The sequence below is a fragment of the Anabrus simplex genome, chromosome 1, assembly GCF_040414725.1.
Source record: "Anabrus simplex isolate iqAnaSimp1 chromosome 1, ASM4041472v1, whole genome shotgun sequence".
Classification (NCBI taxonomy): Eukaryota; Metazoa; Arthropoda; class Insecta; order Orthoptera; family Tettigoniidae; genus Anabrus; species Anabrus simplex.
This window is the reverse complement of record NC_090265.1, coordinates 1,118,708,172-1,118,724,136: the sequence shown is the minus strand read 5'-3', so window position 1 is coordinate 1,118,724,136 and position 15,965 is coordinate 1,118,708,172. Positions and strand designations below refer to the sequence as shown.

The window sequence follows — 15,965 nt, the reverse complement described above, 5'->3', positions numbered from 1 at the left end:
AAAACAGGATTAAGTGGAAGAATAAGAAATGAACTTACTAACAGAAATACTAATATGCCTCTTGAATGACACTGCATTATTCATCAATAAGCGCTACGCGAAAATGTAATTGAATTTACAACATGTAATGAACACATTGATCTACAATTGATTATATCGAATCAACCAGGTTGGTTGGTTGGTTGGTTGGTTGGTTGGTTGGAATCTGCCATCCGGCCTGCCTGTAAATAAAATTGAGCACCCTTGGCTTAGACCATTGATTCCCTACTTTCAAAATGAGAAACCGTGAAAACCCTCCTCAGGGCTTTTGCAAGTGGAGTTTGAATTCATTATCTCCTAACTGCAATTTTAGAGCTAAATGACTTTTCTGTATAGCCAACTCACGCTGTATTAGTTTGAGATTGCAAATGAATGACCCTTACATCAGAATGCAGATATAAATTATGTTTGTTTGATTTCATCTGAAGTTGTATAGAATGGTAGAAATTCTTGTAATCATATAATGACTGTGACAGAATATGTTACGAATAGTTAAAAGAAATAATCAATATTGATACAATTTTATAGTCTCACATAGTTCAATATTTATGAGATATTTTTCAAGTAAAATTATGGAATTTTTCTATTCATCTCAGTACCTTCAAATTAAAACTGACTAGATACACAAAAAATACAACCTAATTTATGGCACATGAAATACTTTGAGATCTTTGCTAAATAAATGATGTGCAATTTGCAGAATAACTTTGACTATTTTCAAATTCTATGAGCTTATCTTGAAATAAGTGAGAAACACTTAATAGGCAGCATAACTGCATGGTATCGAGGACGTTGTTGATTGCAATGTGAAATCAAGTGACTTTACATTAAGAAGAGAAAGTATGGTTGTTCTCAATTATTAAGCCTGATTTTATACATACTGGTACCCAAACATATTGCATGGCATTTAGAGTTTGATCAAGAGAAAGGTTGCCTTTGTAATATTAACTTAACCTCATATTTGTTTTCACCCTATCTAGCTCACTTACTGTGATACCACAAACTGAAGCAAAGGCAGAGAGAACCAAGATGAACCTGCATTTGAATACTCACTGTTAACTTTAACTGTGCTCTTTGTACTGGCAGAACCCATACTGTTCTCAGCACGGGCCTCATACTCTCCTGCATCACCGCCTTTGATGAGAGTCAAGCTCAGGTTGTATTCTTCCTTCCGGTTGGTATCTCGTGAGATTTTGATACGAGCATCAGCACTCACCTCTTGACCATCTTTGTACCTGCACAAACCATTACATTTGTTCTCACATGTATATATATATTTCTAAATGTTAGTAAATAGGAACTGTTACACTTGATCTGTACAGTATTTTACAATAGGAGCAAAACTCAACATTCTCTTAACTAGCTTGGAAATTCTCAGTAGAAGATTAATATTTAAAATAATATTTCAGATTATTTTATCTGTATCCCGTATTGTCTTTCAAGCAACACTTTACAGAGGCAGGAGCCCGAAGACGATCTTGTTGGGAAATATCAAAATTATACTCTACTTCAGATGAACTGCAAAAGTTTTCTGTATGCACTGCCATCAAATATTAATGATTTCATAAACTAAACAGAGCAGGCCTGTTATCCTCCTGATGCATACCGAGTATCCCTCTTTATACATAATGTAGGCTGTATTTATAGTGTTTATTTTGATAATTCATGTACCCATGTAGACTTTTCCAAAACAATAATATGTAGGGGTTAATTTTCCTGTTATCATTTCTGTAATTGTTTATCAAATCTATACTTAGTTGTGGAGTTTAAATTGGTCTTGAAGGCAAGAACTTTCTACTGCCTACTGATTAACAACATTTACACTTTTTATAGAATAATAAATTTATATTTAAATATATAATGAAACGGTTTTGTAATAAGTATATGCCATCACATAACATACTTCATAATAATTCATAATAATTCATAATAACCTCATTAAGACGTTTCTGCAGGGAACAACAAACAAGAACATGTTAAGCGAGAAAACTTACTACTGAATGCAGTATATGAATAAAAACTATTCAATAGGGATATGGAAACACTAAATACAATTTTTTCTGACATGAGGGCATTTTACGTCGTGTGTGGTATTACTACTATTTTTAAAGATGAGAGGAAAGTATTAAAAGATCTGAAAAACATGAGAGAACAAATATGAAAACCTTTTCCGCTGGGACTTATAAAATAACAAGTGCACTGAAAGTTGTGAAAAACACCAAGCAACAAATATGAAAACATGTGCACAGGGGCCATTAAAAATATCAAATTATTACTGCAGATCACACTGTTTCTAAAACAAATCTTAGTAGAAGCCTTTTATTTCCGAGCAGTGGGTTATTAAACATTATTTTCTAGTCACACACTTTGAATGACTTTGGCCGCCATTTTGAATAAACTTCGACCAACTCGAATGATCAAGTCGAAACTCGAAGGTGGGAGTTCAACATTCACAACATCTGCACGCTTCAAGATGCGGATGCCAATCCACTTTCTGACAGATTTTCATTTTGTTTTCATTAGCAAGGAATTTCACGACTTTTTCCGTATCCATAACTAGGCTATCACATGACAAATATGCACCATGCTAATCAATTCCATATGATAATGTTCTTAATCCAGATATAGATAACCACTTCACTGTACCACTCAACACAAAATAAATTTCTAACTCCTGAATGAAATGCAAAATACAAGCACAAATAGGCTCACTGTGTTATTCAGCAATATTGCTGCTAACCAGCAAGCAAAACTGAACGTTCCTGAGGCTAACGGCTTGCTCCCTGAAGATGCAAGTTATCCTGTGAAGTTCAGGAATTCAAGGCCTTTTCCCGTAATCCCGCAACTGTGGTGACGGCTTTTACCCGAGTTGGAAATCATGTTTCTTCCACAAGGGATGACCAATAACATTTTCAGGGATAGGAAAAATATGATTGTACTAAGCGATAATAGCAAAAATTCGTGACAAGATAAGTGAGGTATTTTTATACAGATTTAATATGATGAGAATCAGGACTTCAAATTTATGATGTGTTAAGCGGGAAAACGTGTTAATGAGGAACATTCTAATGAGGTTTCACTATATATTCTAAAACTTCCTCACTTTCAAATGTTCTTCTATAAGTCTTCAAATAGATTTGGAACTAGGAACTAGGACAGGATAAAAATGGCCTTTAAAAAATCTATTTGACCTAATCTATCAGCTCGTTCAATCAGTTTAAAAAGTACTTCACCAAGGTGATAAAATGTATTGAAATTGCCATGACGAAATTTTACAATCAAACTGGCATTAATTATGCATCAGAGTGTAACTAACTGGTTCCATAGCTTTGTAACAAAGTCTGAGTACCCTATCATGGAAAGAATGCAATCAATTAGCCAGTAACTTAATCTATGAGACATAACTCTTTAAACTCACCATTTTACTTTGGGCTCAGGCACACCATAGCATTCAATAGAGAGAGTAAGGCTGTCTCCTTCATCAACTTCCTGAACAGGTTTCAAGCCCTTAGGGAAACGTGGTTTACCTAGAAGACGAATACAAATAGTTATCAGATACCACTCAATAATATTAGCTGAACAACACAAAAATGTTGGGTGTATTTGTTTGATAAACAATTGGGTTATAAGCTTTAATATTTAGACCCAGAATTTAAAAACTGAATCTTCAACAGATTGTTGAACTACCATTGCAGTTTTCATCTGGGTTGGACCGTAGCAGTGCTCTATATACTTTAAATACACATTGCCGACATTTCAAATACGTTACATTATTTTTCATCAAGACGAATCAAGGACCCACACTCGATCCAAGGTAGTTGTAGTTGATTTTAGCTACCTGGGAAAACAATTATTACCTCGGATCAGTTATCTATTTTGGTTGGTTGCAGAGACTGATTATCTCGTACTGAGTCGACGAGCTTCAGCAACCTTGATAAAAAAAACACTGTAATGTATTCAAAACATCAGCAACCTGTGCTTGTATATAGAATGACACAGTACAGACGAAAAACAAAATAACAGGCCCAGAACTGTTGAATTTTATGATTTGTTAACTACTACTACTAAATTGTTTTCATTCCTCCCATGAAGTGGCAGGTGGGCCTCTTAGGTGGTGATGCCACCTCTCAGGCCAGGAGATTTGTAATGGAGGAGATTTGTAGTGAAGGTGAGAGGGTTGGCGGCCGTCGCCTATTCTAGGAACTGTCCCGGCATTTGCCTTAGTGCAGGAGAATGAAAAATCACAGAAAACTATTCTCAGGACAGCCGACAGTGTGGACCAGCTCCTTTCCAACCAACTATGGTAGAGCCGTGGCCACCCGTCCTCTGCTCGGTTAGCTGGTCAGAGTAAAGAGCTATCAGACCATCGACCAGTCGTTGCCAATTGTAGGCCGAAGCATACTCTGCAACCGCCAACAACTTCTTCAAAAGAACACTCAGCATATTTTTACACTTAAGGGGAAGTAAATGATCTCTTTAATTCTTGTTTTATCCATCATGGTAATTTATCTATGGTGAACAGGTGAGGATACAATTCTGGCAGATGTTATATGAAAAGGAAAAATATATTAATGAATACTTACAGTTGACAGTAAATGTTGAACTGCTTTCACTGGATCCAAACTCATTAGTCACTTTGCAGGTGTACTTGCCAGAAGTCTCTATGGTCACTTCTTTAATGATAAGCTTATAGTCATCACCTTCCTCAATACGAGTATACTCTGTTTTCTTCTCAGTAATCTCAACCTCATTCAGATACCTGTAAAAGTGTTAATTGTCAGTTATTATTACAACCCTAACTTTTAAAAGAGTTAAAAAGAGGACGATTTAATTTTATTCCCTCTTTTTCCCAGAACTCTTCCTCTGTCCCACAACTTTTTCTTCATCATTTATACTATATTTGTTCTTTATTAGTAGAATAGTAACTGCTAAAACCATCTCTTAGGAATACTTTATTGTGAAATAACTTCATTTATGCTATATAACATCCTTCATTCATGAATCTATAACGTACAAAATTGTGGAGATTTTAAGCTGCATTTCATGACATTATTAATGCTGGATTATGTTTTAATTGTTGAAAAAACAACAACAACAACAACAACAACAACAATCATAATAATAATAATAATAATAATAATAATAATAATAATAATAATAATAATAATAATAATAATAATAATAATAATACAAACTATGTATTAATGCAGGTAATTTTTCACAACCTATATGACTGATTACATTCTTCGTAAATACAAGGAACCGCGAAGATAATATCAGTGTTGAAGGGTACCACCATGAAAGGGCGATTATCAATGTGATGACTAGGGCTCAGACAATAATTATTATGTACTTAATTTTTCAGAAATATGTATTTATTTATGTACTTAAAACATGAAAAATATGTGATTAAGTTTCCAAAATATGTTCTTAAATAAAATCATTTGTTCTATAATTATACCCTCCAGTTACTCAAAAATATAGTTAAAATGTCCAGCTGCTTGAATAAACCTATCCACAGTACAAACCTTCCATCAGAATAAACAATCATACAGAGTTATTGGACATAACAGCTCCTCCAGGAGAAGCAAGGATGAAACTGGGAAAAATGGAAATAATAATAATGAGACAAGAGGTAAAATAAAAGTATGGAAATTAAAAGTACAGCAGCATTTTCAGGAGATCCTGAAAGATAACATTCCAGACACAGAACGAGGAAGTATAGAAGAGAAATGGTCCAATTTTTAAAGGACATTTATAAGTTATGCAGACACCATCTGTGGCAGAACATCCACGAGCGTGAAAGAAAAGGAGACACCATGGTGGAATGAGAGGTGAAGGAACCAATATGAGAAAAGAAAGCATAGAAACAATGAAATAGACAAAAAGGAATAAAGCAAAAGGAAATATCAGGAAAGTAAAAGGGAGTGTATAACATTGGTAGCTGAAGAAAAGTAGGAAGGAATTCACATGAGAGATGGGAGAGGAAGATGTTAATGGGGGTAAAACAATGCTGATTACATAAGAGTATGCACCAAACTGGTGAGAGTGGAGATTAATACAGTCAGAAGAGATGGAATGAAGAAAGAAAGAATATGTTCAGAAAGTATTAAATATGAAAAATTGTGCAGAAAATATACTGGAAGTTCAGGGATGAAAACGACAGTGAGAGAGAGAGAGAGAGCACAATGTCAGAGACTAAGAAGGAGATGCAGACTGAAAAGAAATGAGTTAGAAATGGCTGTGGAATCAAGGGGAAATTGAAGAAACTTACTAGTCTGAAGAATGAAAATAGGAAAAGCAGCTGTGGTAGATAAATAAGCATGGAGATGATAAAGGCACCTGGACCTGTTGGTCTAAAATAGCTTTATAGATAGGTAAAAAATATATGGATAGAGAAATGTGTTCCAGAAGAATGGGTAAAGGGAATAATAATACCAGTGTTTATAAAGGGGGGGAAAACAAAGTGTGTGATAACTGTCAACATTCACCTCACAAATTGAAAAAATAATGGAAAAGATATAATAGAAAGGAGATTGAGAGGTAAAGACAGAAGGACAGAAGAGGAGCAATATGGCTTCAGAAATAGCAGATCAAAAAATTGGGTCTCTTAGGCAGTACCATATGGCAGATAAAACAAACATGAGGGAAATTTAAAAAGTAACTATGATTGGTGGAAAACAGTAAATATAAATGTAAACAGACTCTGGGATGGATTTAAAACAATTGCTGAGGGATGTGAAAACAGGTTTGTACCTTTAAAGGTGGTAAGGAATGGTAAAGACCCACTATCTTATAACAGAGAAGTAAAGAGCCTAAAAGGAGGTGCAGATTGAAAAGAAATAGAGTTAGGAATGGCTGTGGAAGCGAGGGGAAATTGAAGGAACTTACTAGGAAATTGAATCTAGCAAAGAAGTCAGCTAAGGATAACATGAAGGCAAGCATAATTGGCAGTCATACAAATTTTAGTGAAAAAATGGAAGTAGGAGTAATATGCCTAATAGGCAGAAACAGGTTCCGGGAAGGATATTCCAGGAATCATTAATAAAGAAGGGGAGTGTGTATGTGAGGATCTTCAGAAGGCAGAAGTATTCAGTCAGCAGTATGTAAAGATGGTTGGTTACAAGGATAATGTCCAGATAGACGAGGTGACTAATACTAAAGAAGCATTAAAATTTACCTATGATAACGACATTTACAGTAAGATACAAAAGATGAAAACTAGACAAGCGGCTGAAATTGATAAGATTGTTATTTTATTTTATTTTTATATATAAGTTGCTTTACACCGACACAGATAGGTCTTATGGCGACGATGGGACAGGAAAGGGCTAGGACTGGGATGGAAGCGTCCGTGGCCTTAATTAAGGTACAGCCCCAGCATTCGCCTGGTGGAATCAAGATAAGGATTTTTGCAGATGATATTATTCTGTATAGAGTAATAAATAAGTTACAAGACTGTGAGCAACTGCAAAATTACCTTGATAATGTCGTGAGATGGACAGTACGCAATGGTATTATGATAAATGGGGTTAAAAGTCAGGTTGTAAGTTTCACAAATAGGAAAAGTCCTTTCAGTTTTAATTACTGCATTGATGGGGTGAAAGTTCCTTATGGGAATCATTGTAAGTATCTATAGTAGGTGTTAATATAAGGAAAGACCTTCTTTGGGTTAAACACACAAATGGGATTGTAAATAAAGGGTACAGATCTCTGCACATGGTTATGAGGGTGTTTAGGGGCTGTAGTAAGGATGTAAAGGAGAGGGCATATAAGTCTCTGGTGAGACCCCAACTAGAGTATAGTTCCAGTGTATGGGACCCTCACCAGGATTACTTGATTCAATAACTGGAAAAAATCCAAAGAATATCAGCTCGATTTGTTCTGGGTGATTTCCGACAAAATAGTAGTCTTACAAACATGTTGCAAAGTTTAGGCTGGGAAGACTTAGGAGAAAGGAGACGAGCTGCTCGACTAAGTGGCATGTTGCAAGAGACAATTCTTCAGTGTGGAAAAGAACAAGATGATGGTGATAAGAGGAGACAGAGTAGGGACAGGAGCCATAAACATTGTAGGTCAGAACAGATTGTGGACAGCTTCAAATACCTAGTAAGCAAGCTAATAAAAATGCAAGGGTGGATATAGAGATTAACAAGAGGTTGCTACAGTGAAATGCATTCTACCAGAATGTATGGTATCTAGTTTGAAACAAGGAGGTACCAAGGAAGTGTAATGAAGTGATGTACAAGGTGTACTATACACCTGTACTGTCACATGCAGCAGAGAACTGGTCAGTGACAAGATTGGGAGGGAATAAAATACAAGCCAGTGAAATGAAAATGATAAGAAGTATGACAGGAAAGATACTGTACAGTGAGAAATGTCAAGAAGGAAATTGGAATAAAAAAGCTGAATGACAGAACTGAGAAGAATAGACTAAGATTGCTTAGATATATAAAGAGAACAGAGGAGGGAAGGACACCAAAACAGACAACAGAGGTTAAGTTTGAGGGGGAAGAGACCCAGAGCAAATGAACAGACTTGATCTAAACCAATATAAGAAGAAAAAATATGGAATGGTATATAATTGCAGAAGAAGTATGGTGGAAGGAGAAAGGAAGGTAGAGAAGTATCATACTGCAAATGCCCCAACCTAGATGGAGCTGGATAAGGGGATATGATGATGAACAGATACATGAAAATATTCATAAAATTTAGCAATGCAAATCAGTTGTTAGTGTCCTCAGTTTCTTGAGACAATACCTTCTCCACTGCATATTTAAGCACTAGCCCCATTACATTCACAAAAAATATTTTTATTTGAGGTAATAAAGAATACTTTTGATTAGTTACCCAGAACATAGTCTGAAGTGTTAAAAAAAAAAAATATCAGAAAATTGTAGTGTATGTTTTTCAGACTTTTATGGCTATAATAACCTCAATAAGATCTCATTTGTAATGTCATATACTACACATTTATGTGGGTGGTTGAAGTATAACTAAAGGACAGGATAACAGTAGCCTCCTATTATTTTAGAAAAAATAAACAAGCAAATAAGCTACTTTTCTTTTTTCTATTTGCTTTACGTCGCACCGACACAGATAGGTCTTATGGCGACGATGGGATAGGAACGGCCTAGGAATGGGAAGGAAGCGGCTGTGGCCTTAATTAAGGTACAGCCCCAGCATTTGCCTGGTGTGAAAATGGGAATAAGCTACTTATAATGCAAATTCCATGAAGCTAGCCCCAGAACTTCACATAAAAACAATTTATTTTTTTTTTGGTGAAAACTATGATTTTACATAACTCTACAAGTTATTAAGTGGCTCAGGAAGGATGTAAGTCATGATTATGATACCAAAAAAAAGGAAAATTGTTAATTAAAAATTCTTCAAGTATTGAAAACATGTACTGTATATACCAGTATATTAAAAAGGTGAATTTTCATACCATTTGATGCTTGGTTTTGGATATCCCTCAACATTGACATTGAACTCAATATTGATATCCCCTTCATTGGCTTGCTTGTCTTCCAGCTTTGTTTTGAATTCTGGAGCACAGCGGACATTTAATCGACACTCGTCCTTCTTCCAACCAAAGTCATTCCACACTTCAGAAAAGTAGTTTGCTGTATCACTTCGTACAACTCCACTAATGACGAGCCTATGAGTGTTACCATCTTGAGTAATGGTGACACGCTTCCCATCTGCTTTGATTTCCTGGTCATCCTTCCACCTGGAATCAGTTAATGTTAATTTACATATGCAATACATGAAGAATATAACACTGCTTTGAGAATGCCACAACTAAGTCCTATTTGAAACATACTGTACTTCAAAACTCCCAGTGTTTATTAGAGAATCAACGCCTTTAATAGAAAGAAACTCTAGGGCTGATGATTTAGATGTTAGGCCCCTTTAAACAACAAGCAAGAAACTCTAAATGGATATTAGGCAACATAAGATATGTTTTACAAAAGAACCAACTGGTTTAGGAAAGGTTATTCCAGTGAGGCTCAACTTGTAGGATTCCAGCTAGATATAGCAGACATTTTAGCTTTTAGAGGTCAAATGGATTGTATCACCATTGACCAATCCAAGACTTTCAATAGGGTAGATCATAGGAGACTACTGATGAAAATAAGAGCTATTGCACTAGACAAAGGAATGACTAAATGGGTGGTTACATTTCTAGAAAACAGGGTATAAGAGTAGGTGAAGCATTATCTGATCATGTAATGATTAAGAAGAGGGTTCTGCAAGGCAGTATTATTGGACCTTCACCATTGTTATTTTATTGTGCATTGGAGAAGGTTATGCATGAATGGAACAAGAAATGCCAACCAACTATCAAGATTGGTAGAAGTATTAAACTCAACTGCCTTGCTTTTGCGGATGATTTAGCATTACTTGCAGATATAATAGAAGAGGCTAAATTGAACAACTAGAAATTATAACAAAAAAATGGGATTACAAATTTCATTTGAAAAAACAGAAATGATGCCAACTTTTAAAGTTGATTTACCAGTTATTCAACTGAATAGTAATAAAGAGATTAAAATTGTTCAGAAATTCAAATATCTTGGGGAAATAATAACATGGAACACAAATGAAAAAGAAGCAATAGAGCACAGAACAACTAAATTTAAACAAGCACAAAGACTTACCTGGCCAACTTATTAAAAATCTCTCTTTCGATAAACGCTAAGCTGAAACACTATAATTCCATAGTTAAACTGGAGGCAATGTATGCTAGTGAAACTTATTCAAATTAAATGTAAAATCTACAACAGACAAATTACAGAAAACTGATAGAAGAATTCTTAGAACAATTATTAATAAAAAACACCAAGTTGATGGACAGTGGAAATTGTTGCCTAACAACATTGTCTATCGTGAATGTGAATCAATAATATCTACAATGCATAAAAGAAGAATTTCCTTTTTCTGTCACATATCAAGATTACCAGACACAAGGATATTGAAACAACTATTTGATTACTTTTTGAAAGATAAAAATCAATAATAATTGGTTCAAAGAAGTTCAGGGTGATTTGGAAGAATTGGGTATAACTCAGCAACAAATCAAAGACAAAAGAGAAGAGATTTTGAAGAACAAAAGCATAAGACTCAAACTAAAAACTGGAAACAATATACTATATCAGACAAGGGCTTCCAGGTCGGAGAGGATGAGAAAGTTCTGGGAGAAGAAAAATAAGAAATTAACTCAAATCTATTGATTTAAGTGTTCCAATGTGGGCGTAAAATATGTAAATAATAATAATAAGTGATCTGAGTAAAAACCTGGAATCACATTTAAGGCCTTTTAGGAATGAGGTTATACGGTACCAGCTGTTACCTGTGGCTTTGCTAGCAAGTATTTCATAATTCAATAAATGTAATCATTCCTAGCTACTGCACTAAGACATTATCTGAAAATCCCTAAAGTATAAAAAAATCACCGAAAAAATGAGTTTCACGTTTGTGGTATTGCTTTTTTGGGCTAAGATGCCCAGGCTACTGGCAGCGCTGACTCTGGAACATGTGACATAGAACTGTACATGTGAGAAACAGTCCTTTCTCTCAAGTCAAAAACAAACAAAAAAAAAATTTAAAAAAAAATACATGTTTCTGTATTTTTAAAGGAGATTTGAAATACCTATTTCTACATCTGTAACATCTTCAGTTTTTGAGATATAAGTATCCCCATAAAAGGAATTCAACCCCTTTATAGATCCCCCCACCTCCCACCCTAAGTCAGATTTTTAAAAAAATACATGTTTTTTTAAAGGTGATTCCAAATACCAATTTTCACGTCTGTAACATCTTCAGTGTTCAAGATATAAGTTTCCTCATAAAAAAAAGTAGTTGAATTATTTTTACTTCTTTTCACCTCCATTAGTGGATTTTCCAAAACCAAAAGAATATGTTTCTGTATTTTTCAAGGACATTCCAAATACCTATTTTCAAGCCTGTAATGTGATTAACATTGAAATATACTGTAGATATATACTGTAGATATACTCATTTTAAAAATTCACCCGCTTTTTGAAATCTTTTCACTCCTGAAGTGGTTTTTCCAAAAACAAAACAAAAATACATGTTTCTTTATTTTTAAAGGATATTTCAAATACCAGTTTTCACATCTGTAAAATCTTCAGTTTTTGAAATAAATGTATCCTCATAAAAGTAATTCACTCCTTCTTCACTTCTTTTCACCCTCTTGCCCTCTAGTAGATTTTCTGAAGAAAAAATACGTGTCTTTATTTAAAGAAGATTCCAAATACCAATTTTCATATCCGTAACATCTTCAGTTTTTAAGACATATGTATCCTCACAAAAAGAATTCAACTCCTTCTTCGCTTCTTTCCACTCGCCACCCTTAAGTGGACTTTCCGAAAACAAAAAATATGTGTTTGTTTTTAAAGGAGATTCCAAATACCAATTTTCACATCTGTTTTATGAGATATACTGTAGATATACAAATTTTAAAAATTCACCTGCTTTTTCAGTTCTTTTCAGCTTTTTAAGTGGGTTTTAAGAAAACAAAAAACATGTGCTTCTTTATTTTTAAAGGAGATTCCAAATACCAACTGTCACATATTTATGTTAAGTTTTTGAGATATAGATATACTCGTTGTAAAAATTCACCCCCCTTTTCACTCCTTTAATGACAGAATATCCAAAAATCCTGCATTACTGAGCACCTACACTGTAATATAAATGATTTCTTTACGTCGAGTAGTATTGGCTTGGTGATGATGAGTCAGTCAGTCAGTCAGTCAGTCAGTCAGTCAGTCAGCCAGGACATGTTATTTTATTATACATTATAGATAAAGCATGCAGCCTACCTCAAGGAAAAGTGTGCAGAGGGTGAGGTAAGCATACGTTTACTCATAAATACTAACTCTTAAGAAAATGTATATTATTGGTCCACCTTTCAGTAAAATTTAAACCTTACCCGACAAATGAATATTAAATTCAGTCATGTGAAAGTTTCTTCTTCCAGTACATTTTTCAGCCCTCACTGGGTCATCCTCAGCTGATTTGATCAACTGACAAAGACATCTTAAATACAACTAGAACTATGTAGAAAACATGATACAAAAGTAATCAGCCATGAATGTTTAAAAACTTATTAAAAATGCTATTTAGTGTGACCATCTTAAAAAGCCCTCTCCAGTATGTTCCAGTATGCTCTAGTCGTAAAATTGGCTCAGTTTGACTGGTTCGTATGTATACATGTGTGGAGACTTATTTTGTGTAAGCATGGGCATTCTATATTTTCTAGATTCCTAAACCCTTTGGTGTTTTCTTGCTCGTCTACTCTGTACTATTCATGTTGAATTGTCAACCACACCTTACTATTCATTATACTATTTCCCTTCTTTGACATGTATCATGCCTTGTGATCTATTGTATCGGCTCAATATGGCTGATCATACAAAGAGTATGTCTGCATTATCGAACAACTCATCTCTGTGTAGGCAGATGGCGACTCTCGCTCTCAGATTCGTAATTCTATGTTTCTGCCTAGTCTTGTCCTTTTAATCTGCCCACTTGTTTATTGTTGCTCAGTTTCAAAAAAGGAAAGGCGACTGAGGTTTCTGACATGACTTTTCTCACCTATAAAAGATAAACCGTTTTAAATATGGTATTGTGAAATTCTCGGTTCTTTCGAGAGACTTCTTGTTCTTATTATCCATCAGGTAATTATTTTCTTTTACTTATTATTTTGCTATTATTGGTTCTCCCAAGACTTGCCATTGTTGTCTTTAAGTGTTTTCTGGGGTTACGTATTTGTTATACTTTAATTTTATTGCAAACTTGTTTCTCATTGATCTTATATTCTCGTATGTCTGCCAATTTTTATTTTCTGTTCGGAAACCAAGGGAAGTGTAGATCCTGTTATGTGTTCTGCTCAGTTTGACTGGTTCGTATGTATGTATACATGTGTGGAGACCTATTTTGTGTAAGCATGGGCATTCTATATTTTGCTAGATTCCGAAACCCTTTGGTGTTTTCTTGCTTGTCTACTCTGTACTATTCATGTCCATTCTTGGTGTGTGGTATGGATGCGTACTGATAATGAGGGTTTTGACTGCGTGATACGTTGTTACTGGTGTGGTGCAAGTTTTCCCTATCGGCCTGGTTCTGTGTTTGTTTTACCAGACCGGATTCATGAGCAAATAGATTGTTTTGATTATACTTGTTGTGAACTATTACGACATGCTTTATCAGCTTGTCCCTCTGGCCTACGTTTCTGTGTGTTGACCTCTATGTGTGTTCGTGTGAATGAGTTTGATATCTGGATCTACATTGTGTGTTTTTTTTTGTGTGTGTGTGTGTGTCTGATTTCCAGTATCTTTTGTTATTTCATTCTTGTTTCTGGCTTCCCCAGCCATTCTCATGTTTTATTTTTGTCTCTGCCATCTTTTGTGTATTTTGTGTATTTGGAAGGTAACCATGGAAATTTTGTATTTGTTATGTTTTCTCTATGCATGTACAGTATTCTATGCATACTTCCTTGCCTCACCCACCTGCCCTCACCTTACTTCTTATTTGACAATGTTTTCTTTGTACCTGGAGGATAATAGATTTTTCTTTGGGAATTATTGTCACCACAGAAAAACGGGAGGAAATGTGGAAGAAAAAAAAAAAAAAAGGAGGAAGACACACTGATTCGAGGTCACTTTATTGACCCAAAATATAAAAGGGTAATACTCTAATACCCTGTTGTAATAGCCTTTCCTGCATGAGAGAGGCGACTTCCTAATTCGGTGGCATTCTTATTTCATTCTGATGATGTAAAAAAAATAAGGAGAGAGAGAGAGAGAGAGAGAGAGAGAGAGAGAGCCTGATGTGGCTTAACCATACATATTCTGATGTACCTGTATGTTATACATAAGTAATGTACCCCAGTGTATTCTTTTCTTCTCTATTATGAGGGTAAGGCAATTTTTATTGTGTGTTTCCTCTTCATTTGAATAAACTCCCTTTTATTTAAGACTAGCTGATGTTACAATATTTAAAAATTAAGAGGGTTCCTCCTATTCATGAAATTTCTAAATATTAACTAGCTGATGTACCCGTGCTTCGCTACGGGATTCTCAGAAAGACTGACTTTGTGGTTTTGCTAACTGAAGTCGACATAGGTCATTAAAAAAATTCCAGTAGGAATGTAGTAGTTAAGAGCAATGTTATCATATAAAATACTCGATCAAATGGAAAACCGCACATTTTTTCATTTTTAACTAACTGTACCACGGTGCCGATCCAACAGTACAAAGTTCCATAGCTGTAATGACCAGGCCGCAGACAGCCATGAACACTCATCTGCCATTATTCCATTAAATATGCATACTGCTCATTCCAATCAGTGCCTCAGAGTAGGGATTGAAAGCTCAAATGCTATGATGAACAAGTGTGTTACGTACCAGGAGTATCAGAAAATTTATGAACCAGAGGAATGGCATACTAAAGAAGAAAGTTATCTAATCTAAATTCACAGCTACGTCCCACCAATATTCAGGCAGGCTGTTACACTCTGTACGACCGGGCGAGTTGGCCATGTGATTAGGGACGCGCAACTGTGAGCTTGCATCCGCGAGATAACGGATTCAAACTCCACTGTCAGGAGCCCTGAAGATGGTATTCCGTGGTTTCCATTTTCACATCAGGCTGTACCTTAATTAAGGTCAAGGCCGCTTCTTTCACACTCCTAACCAATTGTAAAAACAAAACGTTATTACATATATATTGTAAAATAATACATTTTATTGCATGTTCCATGGTCGTATTTTCACTATACCGCAAAAATACATTTATAAATACATAAGTTTTAAGAATAACATTATTTGTAATATATATATATATATATAAAATAAGCGTCCATTGTAACACTCTTCGTCATTAAGTATTTTAGA

At 35.0% G+C, this 15,965-nt stretch overlaps 1 protein-coding gene across 10 annotated transcripts in view; it reads right to left on the bottom strand.

Annotated features, from left to right (window-relative positions):
* Positions 1 to 15,965, bottom strand: part of Obsc (Obscurin) — a 980,481-nt gene that overhangs the window by 314,764 nt on the left and 649,752 nt on the right. For all 10 annotated transcript variants that reach the window (XM_068225413.1, XM_068225414.1, XM_067137343.2 and 7 more), the window contains 4 exons: positions 9,491 to 9,775; positions 4,623 to 4,798; positions 3,458 to 3,566; positions 1,093 to 1,274 (listed from right to left, as the gene is read on the bottom strand). In XM_068225413.1, coding sequence (XP_068081514.1) covers positions 1,093 to 1,274; positions 3,458 to 3,566; positions 4,623 to 4,798; positions 9,491 to 9,775 — 752 coding nt within the window. The remainder of the gene's footprint in view (positions 1 to 1,092; positions 1,275 to 3,457; positions 3,567 to 4,622; positions 4,799 to 9,490; positions 9,776 to 15,965) is intronic.